The following is a 22,033-nucleotide window of genomic DNA, read 5'->3' as shown; positions in this document are numbered from 1 at the left end:
AACAACAGGAAGATGATGTAACTGAAACAGGGAGGAGGGGAACAAAAAGGAGCTGAAGCTGAAGAACAAGATGTGTTTTACACAAATATGTTGACTTTATAAACTATTGCAAAGAGAAAAAGAAACCATTCTGCCCACAGTGCGGTGGTGCTCCAGACCGTTATTGATGCAAGTACGTTTTAAAACGTCCTATTATGTAACGTCCTGTAATTATTGATAATTACATTAATTATCAGATAACCTTTTTTAAATAGCCTAAGTGTATTACGATGCTTTTTTTAATATATATATATATATATATATATATATATATATATATATATATTTCCTTCCTTTTAGGCAGTTGTTTTGTGATTATGAGAAGTCGAAAGTATTGAGCTGAAGCGCGCGGTGACTGTAATGTCTTTGTTTGCGTCAAAAAAGAATATCAGGTATGATTAAATAGAATATTTCATTTCACTGAGCACAGTAGACTACATGTATTCTTATGTTCAATTTTGCCTAATCTGAGAGAATTTAAAATAGAATAAAATGTTTACTCCATACATACTGTTTATTAGCTATATGATGTTAAGAATTATCCTGAAAATAAGCCCATGTTATTTTTATGAACCTTTTTTGTTGTCAACTCAACATTCATCATTATATTTACTTCATGTCCAGGTCGTTCTGAGCAGCTGAATTTCTTCAACAGGAAGATCCCAGTGTTGATCTGTTTTCAATGGCAGTTTAACCGCAGTAATGTCACAGGAACGAGGAAAAGACTCTCTCTCTAAGATGAGTCTCTCAGAGAAACAGAGGTGAGACTGCATCTGTTTTCACAGTCATTTTAAACACTACTGAAGTGATACAATTGTAGCGTTACAGAGTAAGTTTTAGTGTTTTTCTCAAACAGTCATCATCAATCAACAGTCATAAACTTTGAGTATTCATTTCATTACAATGTGTGCTTTACTGAAATCATGATAAACTAAAGTGATCATGCAGGAGCACAGCAGAAAGAAACTCCGTAATATGGAGGATATGATTTAGAGATTTAATGCAAAAAAAAAAAACAGGAATAAAGTGAAATGAAGAAACTGGCTTGTTCAGAGTCCAGTAGAGCTGTAGGGTTGGAAATTAACTGTCACCTCAGACTTTAGATTCACCGCCATAAAAGGCATTTTTCATTCATAAGGTCTCAGAGATTTATTGGCTGAGGTGTTTAAACATTAGGGATCTTCCCGATGTCACAACTTTGTTCCTGTTTTCATGTTGCTGTAACTCAGAGTATCACAAGATCACTGATATTAATACAATATTTATTTTGAATTAAATGTGTGTTGCTTTGTATGAAAGTGTCTGGATTATGCAGTTTCTCACCTATTAAATCATCAGAAATCATGTCAAAAATGAATAAAAACAAAATAAAATGACAGTATAACACAGTAATACTTTGTGTTAAACTATTGTTTGCGACATTAAACTTCTTCAAATGAGCCTGAAGCACCACATTTAGTGAAATGTTTCTCTCCTCATTTCTCTTTCCTCTTTGTGTGATAGGGAAAGCTCAGAGGTTTCCAACTGTGAGTCTGTGAAGAGTGACCAGTTGAAAGGTGATGTACCATATTTCACTGAAGAAACACCTACCAAAAGGTATTTCTGTGTTTCTCACTGTTGGTCACACACTGACTGTATTAAAGGTGCCCTAGAACATGTTTTTACAAGATGTAATATAAGTGTAAGGTGTCCCCTGAATGTGTCTGTGAAGTTTCGGCTCAAAATACCCCATAGATTTTTTTTAATTAATATTTTTAACTGCCTATTTTGGGGCATCATTAAATATGAGCCGATTTATGCTGCAGCGCCTTTAAATCCCGTGCTCTCTGCCCACAGAGCTTGCGCTTGCCTTGAACAGTGCATAAACAAAGTTCACACAGCTAATATAACCCTCAAAATGGATCTTTACAGAGTGTTCGTCATGCATGCAGCGTGCATGCGTCGGATTATGTGAGTATTGTATACTGTTATATTGTTTACATTTGATTCTGAATGAGTTTGAGGCTCTACTCTGTGGCTAACGGCTAATGCTACACTGTTGGAGAGATTTATAAAGAATGAAGTTGTGTTTATGAATTATACAGACTGCAAGTGTTTAAAAATGAAAATAACGACAGTATTGTCTCCGTGAATACAGTAAGAAACGATGGTAACTTTAGCCACATTTAACAGTACATTAGCAGCATGCTAACGAAACATTTATAAAGACAATTTACAAATATCACTAAAAATATCATGATATCATGGATCATGTCAGTTATTATCGCTCCATCTGCCATTTTTCGCTATTGTTCTTGCTTGCTTACCTAGTCTGTTGATTCAGCTGTGCACATCCAGACATGTCTATGGCTCCAAACGTTACTGGCTGCCCTTGTCTAATGCCTTTCATAATATTGGGAACATGGGCTGGCATATGCAAATATTGGGGTCATACAATGATCCCGAATGTTGCGTAACAGTCGGTGTTATGTTGAGATCCGAGTGTTTTCCGGAAGTCTTTTAAACAAATGAGATTTATATAAGGAGGAGGAAACAATGGAGTTTGAGACTCACTGTATGTCTTTTCCATGTACTGAACTCTTGTTATTTGACTATGCTGAGGTAAATTCAATTTTTCAAGGGCACCTTTAAAGGATTTCAATGAATATCATAAAACTTTTGTTTTAATACACAAGTTTTGTTTGTTTTGTACATAAAACTCAAGTTTTATTTCTAAAATTAACAATTTCATTATGTCATTGTGATTAGCCATTTTCACCTTTAATTGGTGGGAGAATAATAGTAGGCTAATGCATGTTAGTTTTTTTAATTGTATGTGATTACCGACTGAATGTAATCTCTTCAAATGAGACTGATGAACCTTCTTTGTGTTGTTAGTGAGAGATCAGATTCAGATCCACATGTGTCTTTCAGTGAGGAAACTCCATCACAAATCAAAGGCTATTCCATGTGTTACACATTAAATATTTTAAAATTTCATTTTGTTGCTGTGTGTGTAAATGATCTTGACTGACTGAACAGGCAATCCCATGGAAACGCATTAATCAATCCATATCTTTGTCTTTAGTGAAAGATCAGGTTCACCAGTATTCAGCTCTGTGTCTATGAACAGTGACCGTTCAAAAGGTGATGGACCAAACTTCAGCGAGAACAAAACATCACCTGCCAAAAGGTATTTATGTGTTTGTTGTTGTTGTTGTTGGTCACACATAAACAATTTTGAAATTCAGTGAATACTTTATAATATAATTTTTCAGAGTTGTTTCACAAAATTGCAGTCAAAATTTAGCTACAGCTGGTTTGTCAAATATTTGTCCAAGTATTTAGTTCCTTACACCATATTAGACTTGTCATCAAGAGAAGTGGCTGAGATCATAAATATGAAGTTTGTAAGCCAAATTATCAGAAGAAACTCACTCCACCCAAGTAACTCAGACATTCAGTAGATATCCAACACTCGGCATATATAGAAGGCACAAATGAGCTCTGGAGTCTAAAGTCTATAAAGGGATGCAGGATACAGTAGCTTTATTAGTAGTTTATATAGTGACAGAACAAATGCCATGATCACAAAAAATGAAAAAATATTTATCTTGAATTAAATATATGTTGCTTTGGATAAAAGTCCTGGCCAAGACAGGCTGCACATGTACTTAAACATAAAATACATTAATTTACATATGAAGAGTTTGGAGATGAAAACCACTTTTTGTTTCAAACTTTCACATAGCATCTTTAAGTTATAATAACATTCAAAATTCAAATCTAGATTTTGATTTTCAAAGATTTATTATAAAAACTGGTTATTTTTCCCTAAAATACAATAAATACATGACACATTTTTTTTTTTGTCTTCCCAAAATGCATTTAATTCATTGAATCAATATAAAAGTTATTTTTCATCAATACTAATCTTATATACAGCCATTTTACTAAAAATACATTCAATCAGTCGTTCCAAAAATTAATTCAACGAGTCATCTTGTTAATGATAAATTATGTCTCCGTTTGTCATTACTGATTAAAGAGTATCTGACGCCACCACATGGTAAAAAAAAAACACATTTGCAGAGTACATTGAGAGGTGTCGTTATACTGCAAACATACAAATAGTATGGGACAGGAACAGGAAATGACATGTTTTACACTGTGATTAATCAAATACTGAAACATTTTAATATATATATATATATATATATATATATATATATATATATATATATATAGACTCTTAAAATTGTAATTCTCAATTCACTCAAATATTTGAAAAAAAAGTCTTAATATATTCTTTAAATTTACAATAATATCTAACTAGTTAAAAAAGCATTTTAAATAATTAAAATATCAAAGTTTAATTCTTAATCCTCAAATATATGAAAACAGTCTGAACTTACTCATTTTAAAATGAATCTATAATAAAATCTAACATCTAAAATGAGTTAATGTACTGTATTTATAAAGTTTATATTAGACAAAATCATGTCCTGTAATGTGTAGGTGAGCCAGTAGGTGGCAGTAGAGCTTCAGTGAAGAAGTTAAACTCAAATTGTGTTTCAGTGATTAAACGGACTTCTATATATTGTCCTGTTGAATTATCCATCAATAAACCTTAATAATAATTAGCCACAGATTAATTGTGTGTTTTTCTGTGATTTCTACTTGATTATTCTACAGTTTACAAGGTTTCATGTCCAAACTACAGTACAAATGCAATGATGTAAATCTCTGTGTGTTTCAGGTTCTGCACACAGCCGAGGCCTTCCAGAAGATTCTCCGTGAGGAAGAGAAGAGGAGGAGGAAGGAGGAGAAGAGGAAAGAGATCCGGAAAGGCCCGCGGATCTCTCGCTCTCGCACAGAGTTATAGAGGTCAGCGTCCTCAGACGAGAGAAGTTTACACTCAATCAGGGAGCCTGTGCTGGATCTCTCACGGGCGTCGACGTTTACAGGTTTCAGAAAGAGTCTCTGATTCTGAACACTTGAATCACTTCTGTTTTTAACTCTATTTGATCTACAGAGGCTCTCGTTAGATTCACTGCTGGTAATGTGAGTGTGTGTTTAGTGCTGTAGCTCTGTACTGGGGTTAGGGGGCGGGGCCATGGGAGTGGGCGGGGTCATGTTAGTGGTTGCTGTAGAGTGGGTGGAGTCATCAGTGGGAGAGTTGAGAGTGGGTGGAGTTTGTCTGTGTGGGCGGAGTCCTCTTTGTAGGGGTAGATAAGTGGGTGTGGTCATTATTACATGGTAGCCCAAGTGGGTGGAGTCAAAGAGGGTTTGTCTCAGATGAAGGTATATTTAACAATAACTTGATAAGTTTTGATAATATAAGATCAGAAATTGTTTAAGTTCCCACACATATGAAATCCATTTGTTTAGATAAAATATAAATGATTTATTCGGGGATCCTTTATAGTCTAATAAGAGAATTGCTGGTAATTAATGTCTTTCTGCTTTCTTTAGAAGCTATTATTCATTAAAGATTTGTATATTTGTCTGTGTGAGAAGGAGAGACGGACGAGCGTTGATGATCTGACCTCAGATCAGAGCTGCACTGCCAGAGAAACTCTTTCATGATGAATCTGAATCAAACTGATGTCAGTGTGAATGCGGTTCTGTGCTGATTCGCTTCAGTTTCTCCGGCTGCTGAAGGTGTTTCAGATGATCCACTCACTTTCACACAGGCTTTATCGATCTGTTCATGTGACTGTTATTGGAATAAGTCTGTTCAGCATCCGTGGGAGATTATTACTGACAGAATTAATAAAGTTTATTGAACAAACACTTGATGAATCTCCATTTATTGTGCTGAATGTCTCGTGATCATTCTTGCTCTCAAACCACCAATCAGGGAACTTTTGAAAAAAACATGTAAAGGAAAAGAACATGCAGGAACCTGGAACAGGAAAAACAACAGAAAGATGATGTTGCTGAAACAGTTTTAATGCTAATATTTTGACTTTCTAAACTATTGCAAATATATATTGAGATTGTGTTTATGGTGTGAATCATAATTGTTTTCTGTGAAGTGTTTTCATGGACTTGTGATCATTCAGATACAGTGAAGATGGAGACAGGTTCAGCAGCAGCTTCTGGTAAGAGACCGTCTGTTCACGCTGTGTGCATTATGGATAGTTTGGTTTAAGATGGTGTGAATATTGACTCTTAGAAGTTCATTTTAGTTTGCAGTTGACTTTTGGGTAATGTTTTGTTTACTCTAAATAAAATGAACTAAATTTTTTTTAGTAGAGGTTCACATTAATTTTATACATTAGTTTTAGTGTCTCTGTTTATTGTATTTTACAGTTTCCTCGATATGATTCCTCGACTCTACTCACCCTCAAGTTGTTTTAAACCTGCATGAAGTTCTTTCTTCTCTAATATATAAGAATAAAGGTAACAAAACAGTTGCTGGTCCTCATTGACTTTCATGGGGACCAGAAAGTTTGGTTTCACACATTCTTAAAAATATCTTCTTTTGTTTTCTGCACAAGAAAGAAATGAAGATGGGTTTGAAACAACTTGAGGGTGAGTTAATCCAAGTTTAATTTTTGGATTAACTATCAATATTTCTACTGAAAAATTGGCACGAATCATAAAATGATCTTCTGTTTGGACTAAAGCTGAATATAATTATTGTCGACAAGAGTTTCACATGGACTTAAGGTCTCTAAATTAATTAATGTTCTCACTCTGGCCTTAAATCAGATTTTGTGTAGGTGCTTCACAAATTAATTGATGAAATTCATTTCTCATTTCATCATCAATTTCTGATTGTTTTTTTTTTTTTTAAATTGCAAGATGATTCTACTTTAATCAAAAACAGATTCATAATTTTTGTAATATTTGATGCATTTTATTTGACAAAAATTGTTTTATTAATTTAATTAAACACTATTGTTGATGGCAAAGTTGTATTAAATTATAAAACACAGAGAAAATAAATAGATTTAATGGGGCTCTAAATTAAAAGGTGGTTTTATGCAGTTTAATTGTGAACAAACAGGTTTACAATCATTCTCAAGGTCCAGCAAACGTGGAGAGCATATCCCTCCCATTAATAGTAAATTAAGCTAATATCGTGATAAATCGATATCATATGATAAGGAAAAATAATATTGTCATAATATTTTTGGTCATATTGCCCAGCCCTAATTTTAAAAATCATCATGAAAAATGCTGAAAATTAAAATCACAGAAGAATAAAATTAAAATATAGTGAATGAAGAAGAATAAAATACAGAAAAAATAATGTACATATGTTACATATAAACAAGTCTAGCTAAAAATAAAATTCAAAACAGAATAAATAAAAATAGCTTATAAGGTGCATTATGAGAATATCGCAGCTGTCATTAGATGGGGCAGGGGGAAACTGGGCTAGTTTTCACTCTTTTTTGGGCGTTTTTTTTGTTTGTTTGTCTTTTTATTACGTTTCAACTATACACATGTACATATACATTTCCTTTTGGGTGGGTTTTGAGTAAGATTTGGGCCGGAACTTTTTTTGTGACCTGGCAACCCTGTTTCCCAAATCAGCACAAGATGTCAGTGGCAGCGCCATATTTTCGTTCATATTTTTTTACAGTTTATGCACCAGATCGTCGTATTTATGCAAGTAAGTTTTAAAAAGTCGTTGAACAGTTATTGATAATGAGGTTAATGAATGGTACCATAATTTACCATGATAACAATTTTAAATAAGTGTATAATTTGCGTTGCTTTTTTTTTTTTTTTTAATGTCTCCTTCCTTTTAGGCTGTTGTTTTGTTATGACGAGAAATCGAAAGTAAGTTTGTGAGCTGCCTGAAACACGCGACGAACGAGCTGCAATGTCTTGGTTTGGGAAGAATATACCAAATATCAGGTATGATTTCATAGGATATTTCATTTCAGTTAGCACAGAACATTACATTTATCCTAATGTTCATTTTTGCTGTGAGAGGATTTAAAATAGAATAAAGTGTGAGCATGACGTAATGATAACGGTGTATTCAGAAGAAAGTTCAGTTTTCCTTGATGTTTTCAGTCTAGTGCAGGAATAATGTTTACTCCAGGCATAGTGTACTTATATTTATTAGAGCTATATGTTCTGAAGAGTTAAACTGAAAATGAACCCATGTTGTTTTTATGAACTTGTTGTTGTTGTCAGCATTTGTCATTATATTTTGCATAATGTAATGTCCAGGTCATTTTGAGCAGCAGCATTTCTTCAACAGGAAGATCCCAGTGTTGATCTGTTTTCAATGGCAGATCAAAAAAACTTTGAGTATTCATTTCATTATGTGTGCTTTACTGAAATCAAGATAAACTAAAGTGATAGTTGTAGTTAGTAACATAAGAAACTCCATAAGATGGAGGATAAGATTTAGAGTTAGTTTATAAAACGCAACAAACACTCAGAAATAAAGTGAAATGAAGAAACTGGCTTGTTCAGAGTCCAGTAAAGCTGTAGAGTTGAAAAATTAACTTCAATCTCAGTTACAACTTTAGATTCACCATCATAAAAGGCATTTTACATTCATAAGGTCTCAGAGGTTTATTGACTGATGTGGTTAAACATTAGGGATCTTCCCGTTGCCTGTTTTCATGTTGCTGTAACTCAAAGAGTATCACAAGATCACTGATATTAATACAGTATTTATCTTGAATTAAATGTGTTGCTTTGTATGAAAGTGTCTGTAGTATGCAGTTGTTCGCCTATTAGACCATCAGAAATCATGTCAAAAATGAATACAAACAAAATAAAATGACAGTATTTCACAGTTAAATAATGTGTTAAACTATTATTTGCAATATAAAACCTCTTCAAATGAGCCTGAAGCACCACATTTAGTAAAATGTTTCTCTCTTCCTCTCTCTTTCCTCTTTGTGTTATAGGGAAAGCTCCTAGCTTTTTTGCGTACGTACACTTACAGGATGAAAGTTTTATAAATGAGTCTGGAGGTGATTTGAGTATAGTGAAGTCACTGTCATGTTCAAGAGACCAGTTTGGGATGATACTCTAAATTCTGACCCTGCCATCTCAGGCAACATTTTTTCATTCTTCTATTATCTAATTTTAGTGGGGCCATGTGAATCGTAGCCTCAGTTTTCTGTTCTTAGCTGACAGGAGTTGCTCTGGTTTGTCTTCTGCTGCTGTAGTCCATCTGCTTCAAGGTTTGACTTGTGCTTTCTCCAGACCTCGGTTGTAACAAGTGATTATTTGCGTTAACTGTTGCCTTTCTTTTATCTTGAACCAGAGTGGCCATTCTTCTCTGACCTCTGGCATCAACCAGCCATTTTTGCCCACAGCTTACAGGACACTTTCTTTTTTTTTTCAGATTATTCTCTGTAAACCATAGATATGGCTGTGTGTGAAAATCAGCAGTTTCTGAAATACTCAGCCTGTCTGGCACCATCAAAAATGCCACATTTAAAGTCACTTAAATCTCCTTTCTTCCTCATTCTGATGATCATTTTGAACTCAGTAGCGTGTTTACCCACAATGCAAAGCACACAATTGTGTGATTTCTCCCGAGGGGGATCCCACAGAGGTTTAGTCTGCTGTAGCCTCAGTTTAAGAGAACGGCTGCTTGAAGCGCATGTGAACTGATCCTCTCCTGCTTTAATACCAGTTACAGTGCGAAATAAACATGAATGATCATCTAAACATATGTTAAAAGATACAGTACAACTTACTGAAATCTGTATCATCTATTGTGTAATCGCTCGTGGTTCAACCGCAGAAAGACATTAATAGAACAGCGTAATTTAATAGAACAGAGTTTAATTTTTAAGTTTGTATACAAATCAGTTCATTTTAACCTTCAATTCTATTAATGTAGCACCATTCCCAATATATTTTACAGCATTAGTTAAATTTGCCACTTACTGTAGCTAATGTATATCCAAAATAATTGATATCAAATCAAATTGCAAGCTTGTGAATTGAAATGCTTAACTTTGATGACAGATTGGCAGGAAATGGTGCAAAACAGAAAACAAAGTTCAAACAGGCTGATATTGTGACATAATGATAAGCCTCATCTTTTGTTGTTAATAATAGTTGCAACTCTTAGATGTGCATTGAAGATTGCCAGCTGATAAAATCTGTGCTACAGGAACCATGTTTAAATGTAGAAAATCAGTCCAGTCTCTCCAGCTGTAAATGTCATTGGCTGTAAAAATTTCTGTGTTGCTTATAATAAATTGACATGTTGATAAAGCACACATTAGCATTGTTTCAGAATATCCTCAATTAAATGTAGCTTGGATCAGATGCATATGCATTAGTGAGTGTGGTGGTGTTTATGGGGTGTCGCTCTGGGACGGGTGAGTATGAGGCTGGGAGGGGGAAATATCACAGTATACTCGCATGATCTATAAACGTGATCACGGGGCCGCCTCCCAGAGATTTGGTTAGGGCCCCCAATAACCTAAACATGTCCCTGTACTTCGGCAGGTATCACTGCTGTGTTTGTTTTTCACTGTTTTTATTCATTTTGAGGAATACTGAGAATGGTTTTGTGCAAGTGAGATGAGCAAATATATGCTCACATTTAGTCTAGAACTACAGTAACCGTCTCGTTTACACAGAGCACACAACCCCTCTGCACTTCTCATTTCTCTCAGCATGGGGACAGGAGAGCTGTCAGTCAATACATGGGGAAAAAGTAACTTGTGTTACTTGCTTGAAAAAACAAACAAACAGATATTTTGAAGTAATGTGTATTTTACTAGTTATTTGAAAAAGTAATCTGATTATGTAACTCACCTTTCTTGTAATGCATTAAACCCCAAGGCTGATAGATGTAAAAATACTTAGAAATGCCATAAAGATTTGTGTACTTTTTTCTTTGTGTCATTAGTCAAATTTCAGGCTCAAATGTGTCTAGCGGAAGCGACTGTTCAAAAGATGGTGGCATGCCTTATTTCAGAGGGGAAACACCAAGGTATTTCATGTGTTTTGTGTTACAGCATTGCATTAGCTTAATATATTTGTGATATAAATGAACTAGATAAATCAAACCACTGAACACAATGTCTGCCAGTATGACTTCCTCTTTATTTAACACAGTGTAAAGCTCCTTTCCAGTAACCTAGTTACACAAGCAGCCAAAGAGACATGAATTCACCATGGAAATAAAACATAAATACGTCCCATCTATCCATATTCACTGAGGAAAATGCATGGCTATAATGCATTTAATTACCATTTGCAACATTAAATATTTTCAAATGAGACTTAATTATCTCCTGTAAGTGTTTTTCTCTCTCTGTTTTTTGTGTCATTAGTCAAATTTCAGGCTTAAGTGTGTCCAGCTCTCTGTCTGCGATGAGAGACTGGTCAAAAGGTGGTGAAAAGCCACATTTCAGTGAGAAAACACCAACAGCTACTGAACGGAGTGACGGGTCTTGTGTTATTTTATAGCCTTTGTTAATATCACTTTGCATACAGATATGATTAAACACTGATTAAACAACAGATTTTGCAAAACATTAATGAAAGCATCATGTAAATGAAAAGCAGTGACTGAGAGTTACAGATTCAGTCCTCAGATGAATGCAGTGTATGGAATGACATGCAAGCCTATAGCAACCACAGATTAATATATTGTTCATTATAATAAAAGTTGATGTAGTTGAAGAAGTAGCGTGTTTGATTATGTTTCTCACTGAACTCTACACAGTTCCTTTTTTGCTAGTTTTCCTGTGGCTCTAAAAGCAATTCGATCTGCCTCAGTACTACTGAATCCTTTGCTTTCAGCCTCTTTTATGGCCCTCATCTCATCAAAGTCAACCACTTGCATTTCCAGGAGATTGGCTACATATATGTATAATTTACTTTCATTCATAACCCACTCAGTTTCTCGTCGGGACTCCTCTACTAAACGGCAGTATGTTTTCTGCCATTCTGATCGAGTGACCTCTTTGTGCTTCTGTTTGTACTGCTTGACTTTCTTGTCTAATTTCTGCTTCTGAATCCCCTGAATGTGTTTCTCTGTTCCCTTGAGCATGTCGTGTGTGAAGTGCGTCCCTCTATTTTCTGCCACCATCGCCTCTATTTTATTGAGCAGATCTCTGAACTGAGGGAAACTGGCAGACTCAGTGTCTAAACAGAAGAACCTGTTTCCACAGCTTTTTATGAGGGATTGAAGATCTGGATCACCATCTTGTACAAACTGATCAATGGTTTTATTTTGCTATTCTAACTGATCTTTATGGGTGAAGAGGATCATGGTGTATTTTTCTCCAAACACTTCTTTGAGCTCCTTTATTGTGTTTTTCTCCTCCTCAGTGAATCGACCTGCTTTAATCACAATAAGAAAAGCATGTGGTCCAGGAGAGGATAATGTTATGCATTTCACTATTTCCGTAATAATTTCCTCTTTATCGAGTACATTGTCGTAAAGTCCAGGTGTGTCGATCACTGAGATCTCTTTACTAAACCTCACTGTAGTTTCTGACTGACACTGTTTAGTCTGAGACTTTGAACTGACTGAAGATTCAAACACGTTTCTGCCGATGATGGTGTTTCCTGTGGCACTTTTCCCACATCCAGTTTTTCCCAGCAGAACCAGTCAGATCTGATCTTTCCTCTTTGGAATCTGAATCTCATCTGGATCTTCTGATGGAGTCCCTCCTGAATCTACAACAGAAAGATTAGTGTGTGAATAATTGCCATAATGCATGTATTACAATGGCAACATAATAGAAGACAACTTACAAAAGATAATGGAGAAGTTTTTTGGTGTGATAAAATAGAGTATAATATAGCAGAATACAATGTGTGGTACTTTACAATTAAAATCATATGCATGTCAGAAGTAGGCCTTCATGTACTGCAAACATGGAAGCATGAGGCCTGATTCTAAATAGGGTTTGAAACTTGAATCACAAAGCGTGTGTGTATGTGAATTGAAGTGTCTATTTTAAGCTTGAAGAAAGAGAAAATATGGTCAAATAGCTTGGCCCCAGATCATATCACATAGTATAAATATGAGCCCAAAAGGGTGGGCAGACAGCTGTGTTAACTCTGCAGATATAACAGGCTCCGCTTGTAATAAAGCGTGTATTATGAATCAAAGATTTTGAGAAGTGTTTTGTTTTTAGAAAAAGAAGAAACCACAACAATATCAAGATCATTCTTGCTTGATCTCCTCCTCTTTCACTCCCTGATAAATTTCCCTCTGTTCTCCGTCATCATTCCTTCAATCTTCTGCAGCAGTTCTTGTCTCTGACTGTGTGATTTACTCCTGTTACTGAAACAGTGAAACTTTCCTCCACATTCAGTCACCAGCTGCTGGAGATCCATGTGATTTTGTAGATATTCATCAATGGTCTGCGGTTCATCCAGATCCTCCAGTTCATCTCCATGTGTGAACAGAATCATGATGTACTTGATGATCACGTAAACGATTGGCTGATGTTTTTAAGGCCCTACCTCGTGCACAGATGATGTATATTAATATTATTCCTTTCAGTGCACCTAATAAATATCAGTGCACCTAATCTTTTATCAGTTTGTAAACACAGTTTCAAGTAATATTGCAAAAATGTATAAAACAAAACATCCTCCATAGCACCTTTAAAATAAAGCAGTAGTGTGACGTGTTTCTTGTGAAAGTTTATTTAACATAACAGCCATTAATGCACACAGTAGATGTGTTACATAAATGCCTGAAAAGCAGCTAGTTTATGCAGCTTGTCTCTAAGAGACAAGTGTTACTTTCTCTGCTTTGGCCATTCACAGCGGGGTGTAACAGCTCGTTAGTTTGCGTTCGGGCAACGATGAGTGGAGCAAAGTTTACCAATATATGGAATTTTACTGATTCTTGCAGGGTAAAGTTGCAAGGGTTACAGTTCACAATAACTCCTGGGTGGATCGACTTGAATGAATGATGGTGATTAAACTTAAAGGATTAGTTCACTTTTAAATAAACTTTTCCTGATAATTTACTCAGCCCCATGTCATCCAAGATGTTCATGTCTTTCTTTCTTCAGTCGAAAAGAAATTAAAGTTTTTGATGAAAACATTCCAGGATTTTTCTCCTTATAGTGGACTTCAATGGGCACCAAACAGTTGAAGGTCCAAATGACAGTTTCACTGCAGCTTCAAATTGTTCTACACGATCCCAGATGAGAAATAAGGGTCTTATCTAGAGAAACCATCACACATTTTCTAAAAAAAAATTAAATAAAATGTTATACATTTTAACCATAAATGCTCATCTTGAACTAGCTCTCTTCTTCTTCTTCTTCTTCTTCTTCTTCTTCTTCTTCTTCTCTATTTGAATTCCAGCAGTGTAGACACTGTTAAGTGTATTACTGCCCTCCACAGGTCAAAGTCTGAACTAAATTGTCATATACAATATGCCTGTTCAATAGTATATAACAATTAGTTCAAACTTTGACCTGTTCTCACTCTGATCTTTCATCAGATTTTTGTAGGTGCTTCACAAATTAATTGATGAAATTAATTTCTTATTTCATCATCAACTTTTGATGGTTTTTTTATTATTATTGCAAGATGATTCTACTTTCATCGAAAACAGTTTCATAATTTTTGTAATATTTCAAAGCATGAAGCACCATGATAGTATTTTGGGCTTTCAACGGAGAGCATCAACATTTCAGTTTAATCAACATAAAGTTTATTCAGCATTTCATCATCTTTTAATGTTTTATTTTTCAGGTACAATGCTAATCGTGCCTATTTTCTGGTGTCTGCTAACTTTAAAAAGGCCTGATCATTGTCGGTTTCACATAGAAAGAAGTTAATGATCTAATTCCCTCATTGAAAATCAAACTATATTTCTTATGGACATATTATGCTGCGGAAATTGAAGTGTTTAATAAAACAGTTTCCAACACATAAAGGAAAAAGTAAACACTACTGTAAGGAGGTATCCTTTGTATCTATTTTGATTTGTATTATTGTTTTGTTCATCAAGGACTGAAAAAAGAATCTGTTTCTACTATAAACACTTAAAGTCAGATCTTTGCTGATGATCATGTCAGGTTCAAAAGCTTCAATAGTTCCTGTTTTAACCTCATTCATTAAGATGTGTTTAAATCACCTGTAAACTGCCACTGAAAGCTCATTTCATTGGTGTCAACAGACTGACTGACAGCACCATCACCATAAATCTGCATTTCATTATGGTTTGTGATAAATCATTTTTCATAAAAAACAAAAAACAAACAATAAATATTAAAAATGTGAACAAAAACTCAGCTAAACGACTAGGTAAGTGAAGTTTAATTACGTTGACATTATTTGTTGTTTACAAATCTGTACATTTATTTCTGAATTGTTTTTTTTATTCTTACATTTTGTTTATTCTTACAGTTTGTTCCTGCTGAAGATAAAATAATGTTAAAATATTTTAAACCAAAATACACAGTGCTTTAAAAAAAAAAAAAAAACATTCATTAACTTTGCATTTTGATAAATGGATACACTGCAAAAAATGCTGATCTTAATTAGAATTTTTGTCTTGTTTCCAGTCTAAATATCTAAAAATTCTTAGATCAAGAAGCAAGGAAAATAAGTAAAATAAGTAAAATAATCTTATCTCAAACCAAAAATAAGATATATAATCTTGTTTTCAGTTTGGACTAAGATTATTTTACTTATCCCACTGGCAGATTATTTTGCTTGTTTTAAGGAAAAACTCACTTAATTTTGACTTGTTTTTCCTAAAAACAAGAAAAAAAATTATACTTGTCAAGAAAATGCTTCTTGATCTAAGAATTTTTAGATATTTAGACTGGAAACAAGACAAAAATTCTAATTAAGATCAGCATTTTTTGCAGTGTATATAAACATAATACATAAATGCTTCTGAATTTCACTCTATTGAAGTCAGTGGGGTCCATCAGCTGTTTAGTTACCCACAGTTTTCTTCCATTATGTTCAACCAAAGAAAGAAATTAATTCATGTTTGGAACATCTTGAAGGTGAGTAAATGATTTCATTTTTGGGTTATGAACATTTGGGTTATGAACCTTGGGGTCAGCGCCATCTAATGGGCATAAAATGAAATGTAGCTCTTACAGCATCTGGTTTTACGTCTCAACCAGTCCTTTAACGTGGCGTTGAAAAATAAATAAATAAATAAATACTGAAATCATTGTCATTTGTGTAGGCTATTATTCACAAAATGCTAAATGCTTAACTAATATCCAAAAGCTTGACTCATGTTGTGTAAACGAAACTGAAAGTGTTGGAGATGAAAATTAAATTAAAATGCACCCCGTCGGGAGGCACTTGAACATCTACCATGCAGTTTTTTTTTTTTTTTTTTTTTTTTTTGGCATATTTGGTGAGAAAATATTCTATTATAATTATTCTGTCACTTCTCAAATGATCGCATCTAATAACTGCATGATTTGTGCTTGATAAAGATCTTGATGAAGACATAAAAGTGACGAATTCTTAAGATTAATTGAAGCTTTAAAATGAGGACTATGTTACAACCGCCAGTCAATGCTTAACCATGAACAAATAGAGCTCACAAATGCTCAGACAAGCTCATAAATCACAGTAAAAATAGTTCGGCTGTTACAGGAATTGTACCATGTGACCAACCATAAAGAGAAAAAGAAACCATTCTCAACCACGGTGCGGTGGTGCTCCAGATCGTTATTGATGCAAGTAAGTTAACGTCCTCGATCACAGTTATTGATAGTTAGGTTAATGATCAGATAACCAGTTTTAAATAAGTGTATTATGATATTTTTTTTTTTTTTTTTTTTTTTTTAAAGGTTTCTTTTAGGCTGTTGTTTTGTGATGATGAGAAATCGAAAGTGAGCTGAAGCGCGCGGTACTGATGCTGTAATGTCTTTGTTTGCGTTAAAAAAGAATATAAAAAAATATCAGGTGTGATTAAATAGAATTTTTAATTTCACTGAGCACAGTTGCTTACATTTATTCTGATGTTCAATTTGGCCTAATGTGATAGAATTTAAAATAGAATTAAGTGTGAGCGTGACGTAATGATCAAATGATGTATTCTAAAAGAACTGAGGTTCTCAATATAAGATTTCAGTCTAGTGCAGGAATAATGTTTACTCCATGCATAGTGTACTAATTTTTACTAAAGCTATGTGTTATTAAGAGTTATCCTGAAAATTAGCCCATGTTTTTATGAACCTTTTTTTTTTTTTTGTCAACTCAACATTCATCATTATATTTACTTCATGTCCAGGTCGTTCTGAGCAGCAGAATTTCTTCAACAGGAAGATCCCAGTGTTGATCTGTTTTCAATGGCAGTTTAACCGCAGTAATGTCAGAGGAGCGAGGAAAGGACTCTCTCTCTAAGATGAGTCTCTCAGAGAAACAGAGGTGAGACTGCAGCTGTTTCACAGTCATTTTAAACACTACTGAAGTGATACAATTGTAGCTTTACAGAGTAAGTTTTAGTGTTTTTCTCAAACAGTCATCATCAATCAGCAGTCATAAACTTTGAGTATTCATTTCATTACAATGTGTGCTTTACTGAAATCATGATAAACTAAAGTGATCATGCCAGGAGCACAGCAGAACGAAACTAAATAAGATTCAGAGTTAGTTTATAAAAGTCTCTATAAAATTCAGCAAACACTCAGAAATAAAGTGAAATGAAGAAACTGGCTTGTTCAGAGTCCAGTAGAGCTGTAGAGTTGAAAATTAACCTCAGTTACAACTTTTTCTAAAGTCTAAACTTTAGATTCACCGCTATAAAAGGCATTTTACATTCATAAGGTCTCAGAGGTTCATTGACTGAGGTGGTTAAACATTAGGGATTTTCCAGATGTCACAACTTTGTTCCTGTTTTTTTCATGTTGCTGTAAATTCAAATAGTATCACAAGATTACGGGTATTAATACAGTATTTATCTTGAATTAAATGAGTGTTTCTTTGTATAAAAGTGTATGGAGTATTCAGATATCATGTCAAAAATGAATAAAAACAAAATAAAATGACAGTATTGCACAATTATATTTTGTGTTAAACTATTGTTTGCGACATTAAACCTCTTCAAATGAGCCTGAAGCACCACATTTAGTAAAATGTTTCGCTCCTAATTTCTCTTTCCTCTTTGTGTGATAGGGAAAGTTCAGACTCAGAGGTTTCCAGCTGTGAGTCTGTGAAGAGTGACCAGTCGAAAGGTGATGTACCATATTTCACTGAAGAAACACCTACCAAAAGGTATTTCATGTGTTTCTCACTGTTGGTCACACATTGACTGTATTAAAGTATTTCAATGAATATCATAAAACTTTTGTTTGTTTTGTTCATTAAAAGTTTTGTTTCTGAAATAAACAATTTCATTATATTATTGTGATTAGCTATTTTCACCTTTAATTGGTGGGAGAATAATAGTAGATTTTTTAATTGTATGTGATTACCAACTGAATTTAATCTCTTGATTAAATGAGACTGATGAACCTTCTTTGTGTTGTTAGTGAGAGATCAGATTCAGATCCACATGTGTCTTTCAGTGAGGAAACTCCATCACAAATCAAAAGGTATTCCTTGTGTTACACATTACATATTTTAAAACTTTTGTTGCTGTGTGTGTAAATTATCTTGACTGACTGAACAGGCAATCCCATGGAAACACATTAATCAATCCATATCTTTGTCTTTAGTGAAAGATCAGGTTCACCAGTATTCAGCTCTGTGTCTATGAACAGTGACCGTTCAAAAGGTGATGGACCAAACTTCAGCGAGAACAAAACATCACCTGCCAAAAGGTATTTATGTGTTTGTTGTTGTTGTTGTTGGTCACACATAAACAATTTTGAAATTCAGTGAATACTTTATAATAGAATTTTTCAGAGTTGTTTCACAAAATTGCAGTCAGAATATAGCCACAGCTGGTTTGTAAAATATTTGTCCAAGCGTTCAGTTTATTACACCATATTAGACTTGTCATCAAGAGAAGTGGCTGAGATCATAAATATGAAGTTAGTAAGCCAAATTATCAGAAGAATCTAACTCCTTCCAAGTAACTCAGACATTCAGTAGATAACCAACACTCGGCATATATAGTGGTCTAAAGTCTATAAAGGGATGCAGGATACAATAGCTTTATTGGTAGTTTTTAGTGGCAGAAAAAATGCCATGATCACAAAAAATGATAAAATATTTATCTTGAATTTAATATATGTTGCTTTGGATAAAAGTCCTGGCCAAGACAGGCAGCACATTTACTGTAGTTGAACATAAAACAAATATGTTAATTTACATATGAAGAGTTTGGTTCATAAATCCATTTTGATTAATTTGAGTAAAAATGTGTTGTTGTTTTTTTTTTTACCAACAAAGTGGCAAGATGAAAACTACTATTTTTTTTGTTTCAAACTTTCACATAGCATTCTTAAGTTATAATAACATAAAAAATTCAAATCCATATTTTGATTTGCAAAGATTTATTATAAAAAAACTGATTATTTTCCCCCCCAAAATGCAATAAATCCATGACACGTTTTTTTTTTTTTTTTTTTTTTTCAAAATGCAATTAAAATGCATTTAATCAATATATAAGTTATTTTTCATATTGAATCTGTTTAAAATACACAAAGTTGATTCAAGTACACGACAGCATCTGAACTTAGTCAGTACTAATCTTATATACAGACAGTGGAATAAAAATACATTCAGTCATCGCTTTCAAAATAAATTCAACGAGTCATCTTGTTAATGCTATAAATTAATTATGTCTCCGTTTGTCATTACCAATTAAAGAGTATCTGGCACCACCGCACAGTTAAAATAAACACATTTGCAGAGTACATTGGAAATGACTACAACTGCCCAGAGGCGTCGCTAACATTCAAATAGCAATAATGTTATGTTTTTTTTCCCTTTTTCTATCAGATGTTTAGAATCAAAACTAGCAATGCCAGATTAGAGAATTAATCATTCTTGGTCAAACGGCTTTTAAAAACTGTTCATGATTCAGTTTTGGGGAGCGTGACAGAAGTTTGATGCTGTCGTGTAACAAGCAACAGCTGGCATTGTTACACATTGTTACACAAACTTCACATGTTTTATTAGAGTCCTGGCCTGAACACATCTACATGACAACAAAAATATACACTAACAAGAAGCGACAGTCAATAGAACGTTGCAACACCGGCGCCCAGCAGCGGCCCTGCGTTTCCGCCATTTTGTGGTAAAAGCGAGTCGGCAGTCTACTAGTTTCTATGGCAATATCAGCTGCTTTGTTAAAAAAAATGTACATTAAAGCTGAAATCAAACCTGAATGATGACAACACAGAATAAAATACTGTCACTAGTGATCATCAAATCCTTTTTACAGTTTATTTTACACACTTTGTGTTTAAGTCTTCCACTTTTTTCACAAAAAACACTTTTTTCCTTTGCTCTCTAGAAACCCAAGTCAGTTTGGGTTAAAATTCTTTAAAAGGTTTATAAACACTGAATTAATACCAACATATGAAATTTAATTAAGGACATGCATCAGAAAAATTGGGAATGTTGGACAATAAATATATGAATATAACAGCTTGATTTTGCAGTTTTGTCTAATGTCTGTTAAAGCAAAAGTGTCCAAAAGTGTGAATTATGCGATAACGGACACAGCAATGCATCATGTATTTTAAGATCATTATGCTTGTAGCATGATCCATTAAAACATACAATAGATTTAAATTCAGACCTAGATATTATTACCGTTACTCCACTAGGTCTGAAATATATTGTTTGCTGCAAACATGATGATCTTAAATTTATTAATTATTAATTTACTATTAATAAATGTGTAAAGTTGCATAAAATGGAAATACTCAATAAAGTAGGCTAACTACGTTACCTCAGATGGTTGAATGGTTGGATTCCACAACTGATAAAATAAAACATATGTAAGACAATACAACATTTACTGTTAAAGCCATACAATTTACTGGTGAATTGATTTAAATAATTGTTCTATTGCGCTTCTGGTTTGGTTGTGAAATTTGCCAATTTATATATTTTTTATTTATTTATTCAGTGAGTCATAGCGCCTCCTGCTGGCAACAGGAAATTGCATGCTTTAAACTGTAATTCACTCCCAGAAACATTTCAATATGCCACAAAGTACCAAACACACTAGAACAGGGGTGTCCAACATTGCTCCTGGAGGGCTACTGCCCTGCAGATTTTAGTTCCAACCCTGTTCCAACACACCTGTCTGTAATTATCAAGCAGCGCTGAACACCATGATTAGCTGGTTCAGGTGTGTTTGATTCGGGTTAGAGCCAAAATCTGCAGGGCGGTAGCCCTCCAGGACCAGGGTTGGACACCCCTGCACTAGAAACACATTGAATCATGCAACACTTGGCTAAGTGCTAATGAATGCGATGAACGCCATGAAACAGGAAGTTGATGTAACTCAGGCATACAATGTCTGATCTGCTCCAAACTTCACATGTTTGATAATAGTCCTGGCCTGAAGACATCAACATGGCAATATTCAGTTACGGTCAAAGCCACCAGTTGGCAGAAGGAAGTGTGGCACTTTGAAATGACTTTGCCATTATTGACTTGTCTTTACTCGCTTACATGCGTGTCGCCCACTGTTCACTGTTTTCCTAAGGCCAACGGTGATGGTGAGCCCGGGTGCGAGGGCCCTTTCATCACTGCTTGCAGCTTTAATTTATCTTGTAACTGATTCCAATCTAATGGAGGAGCATAACTAAATGCCCTTTACCCATATTTGCGCAAACATTTGGGATGTTTAAAAGATAATAGTCTTGAGCGAAGACCATAATTCTTTAGACCTTTCTGAATGATATTCTGCTGTAAATACAAGGGAAGTAAACCTAAGATGATTTTATATATAAATAAGCACCAGTGCTTAAGTCTACGGGATGACAACACAGGTCAACCAACCAACTTGCTTGCTTCAAAAGAAAGACATGACTTGAATCTAAAAAAGGCCCAGTTTTCACAAGTTGCTGAACACAAAGCTCAAAAGAAAAAGGAATCAGCAATTAAAAATCCCAGGTTTTTATATTGAGATACT

At 34.3% G+C, this 22,033-nt stretch overlaps 1 protein-coding gene and 1 pseudogene across 9 annotated transcripts in view; one reads left to right on the top strand and one right to left on the bottom strand.

The window, feature by feature from the left end:
* The first annotated feature begins 65 nt into the window (after nt 1-65).
* The window catches only part of LOC137017070 (protein NLRC5-like), a 59,928-nt gene continuing 37,960 nt past the window's right edge, over nt 66-22,033 (top strand). For 2 of the 9 annotated variants that reach the window (XM_067381002.1, XM_067380995.1), the window contains exons 1-7: nt 66-172; nt 340-431; nt 664-800; nt 1,543-1,635; nt 1,876-1,989; nt 3,107-3,211; nt 18,651-18,755. In XM_067381002.1, coding sequence (XP_067237103.1) covers nt 742-800; nt 1,543-1,635; nt 1,876-1,989; nt 3,107-3,211; nt 18,651-18,755 — 476 coding nt within the window. In that variant the 5' untranslated portion in view covers nt 66-172; nt 340-431; nt 664-741. Of the gene's footprint in view, nt 173-339; nt 432-663; nt 801-1,542; nt 1,636-1,875; nt 1,990-3,106; nt 3,212-16,356; nt 16,672-16,763; nt 16,897-17,224; nt 17,362-18,108; nt 18,208-18,464; nt 18,528-18,650; nt 18,756-22,033 lie in introns of those variants that run through there. The other 7 variants (XM_067380996.1, XM_067380997.1, XM_067380998.1 and 4 more) reach the window with 7 other exon arrangements.
* On the bottom strand, nt 8,914-14,175 carry LOC137017112 (GTPase IMAP family member 7-like; annotated as a pseudogene).

Source organism: Chanodichthys erythropterus, chromosome 3 (genome assembly GCF_024489055.1).
Source record: "Chanodichthys erythropterus isolate Z2021 chromosome 3, ASM2448905v1, whole genome shotgun sequence".
Lineage (NCBI taxonomy): Eukaryota > Metazoa > Chordata > Actinopteri > Cypriniformes > Xenocyprididae > Chanodichthys > Chanodichthys erythropterus.
This window is presented reverse-complemented; position numbering and strand designations above follow the sequence as displayed.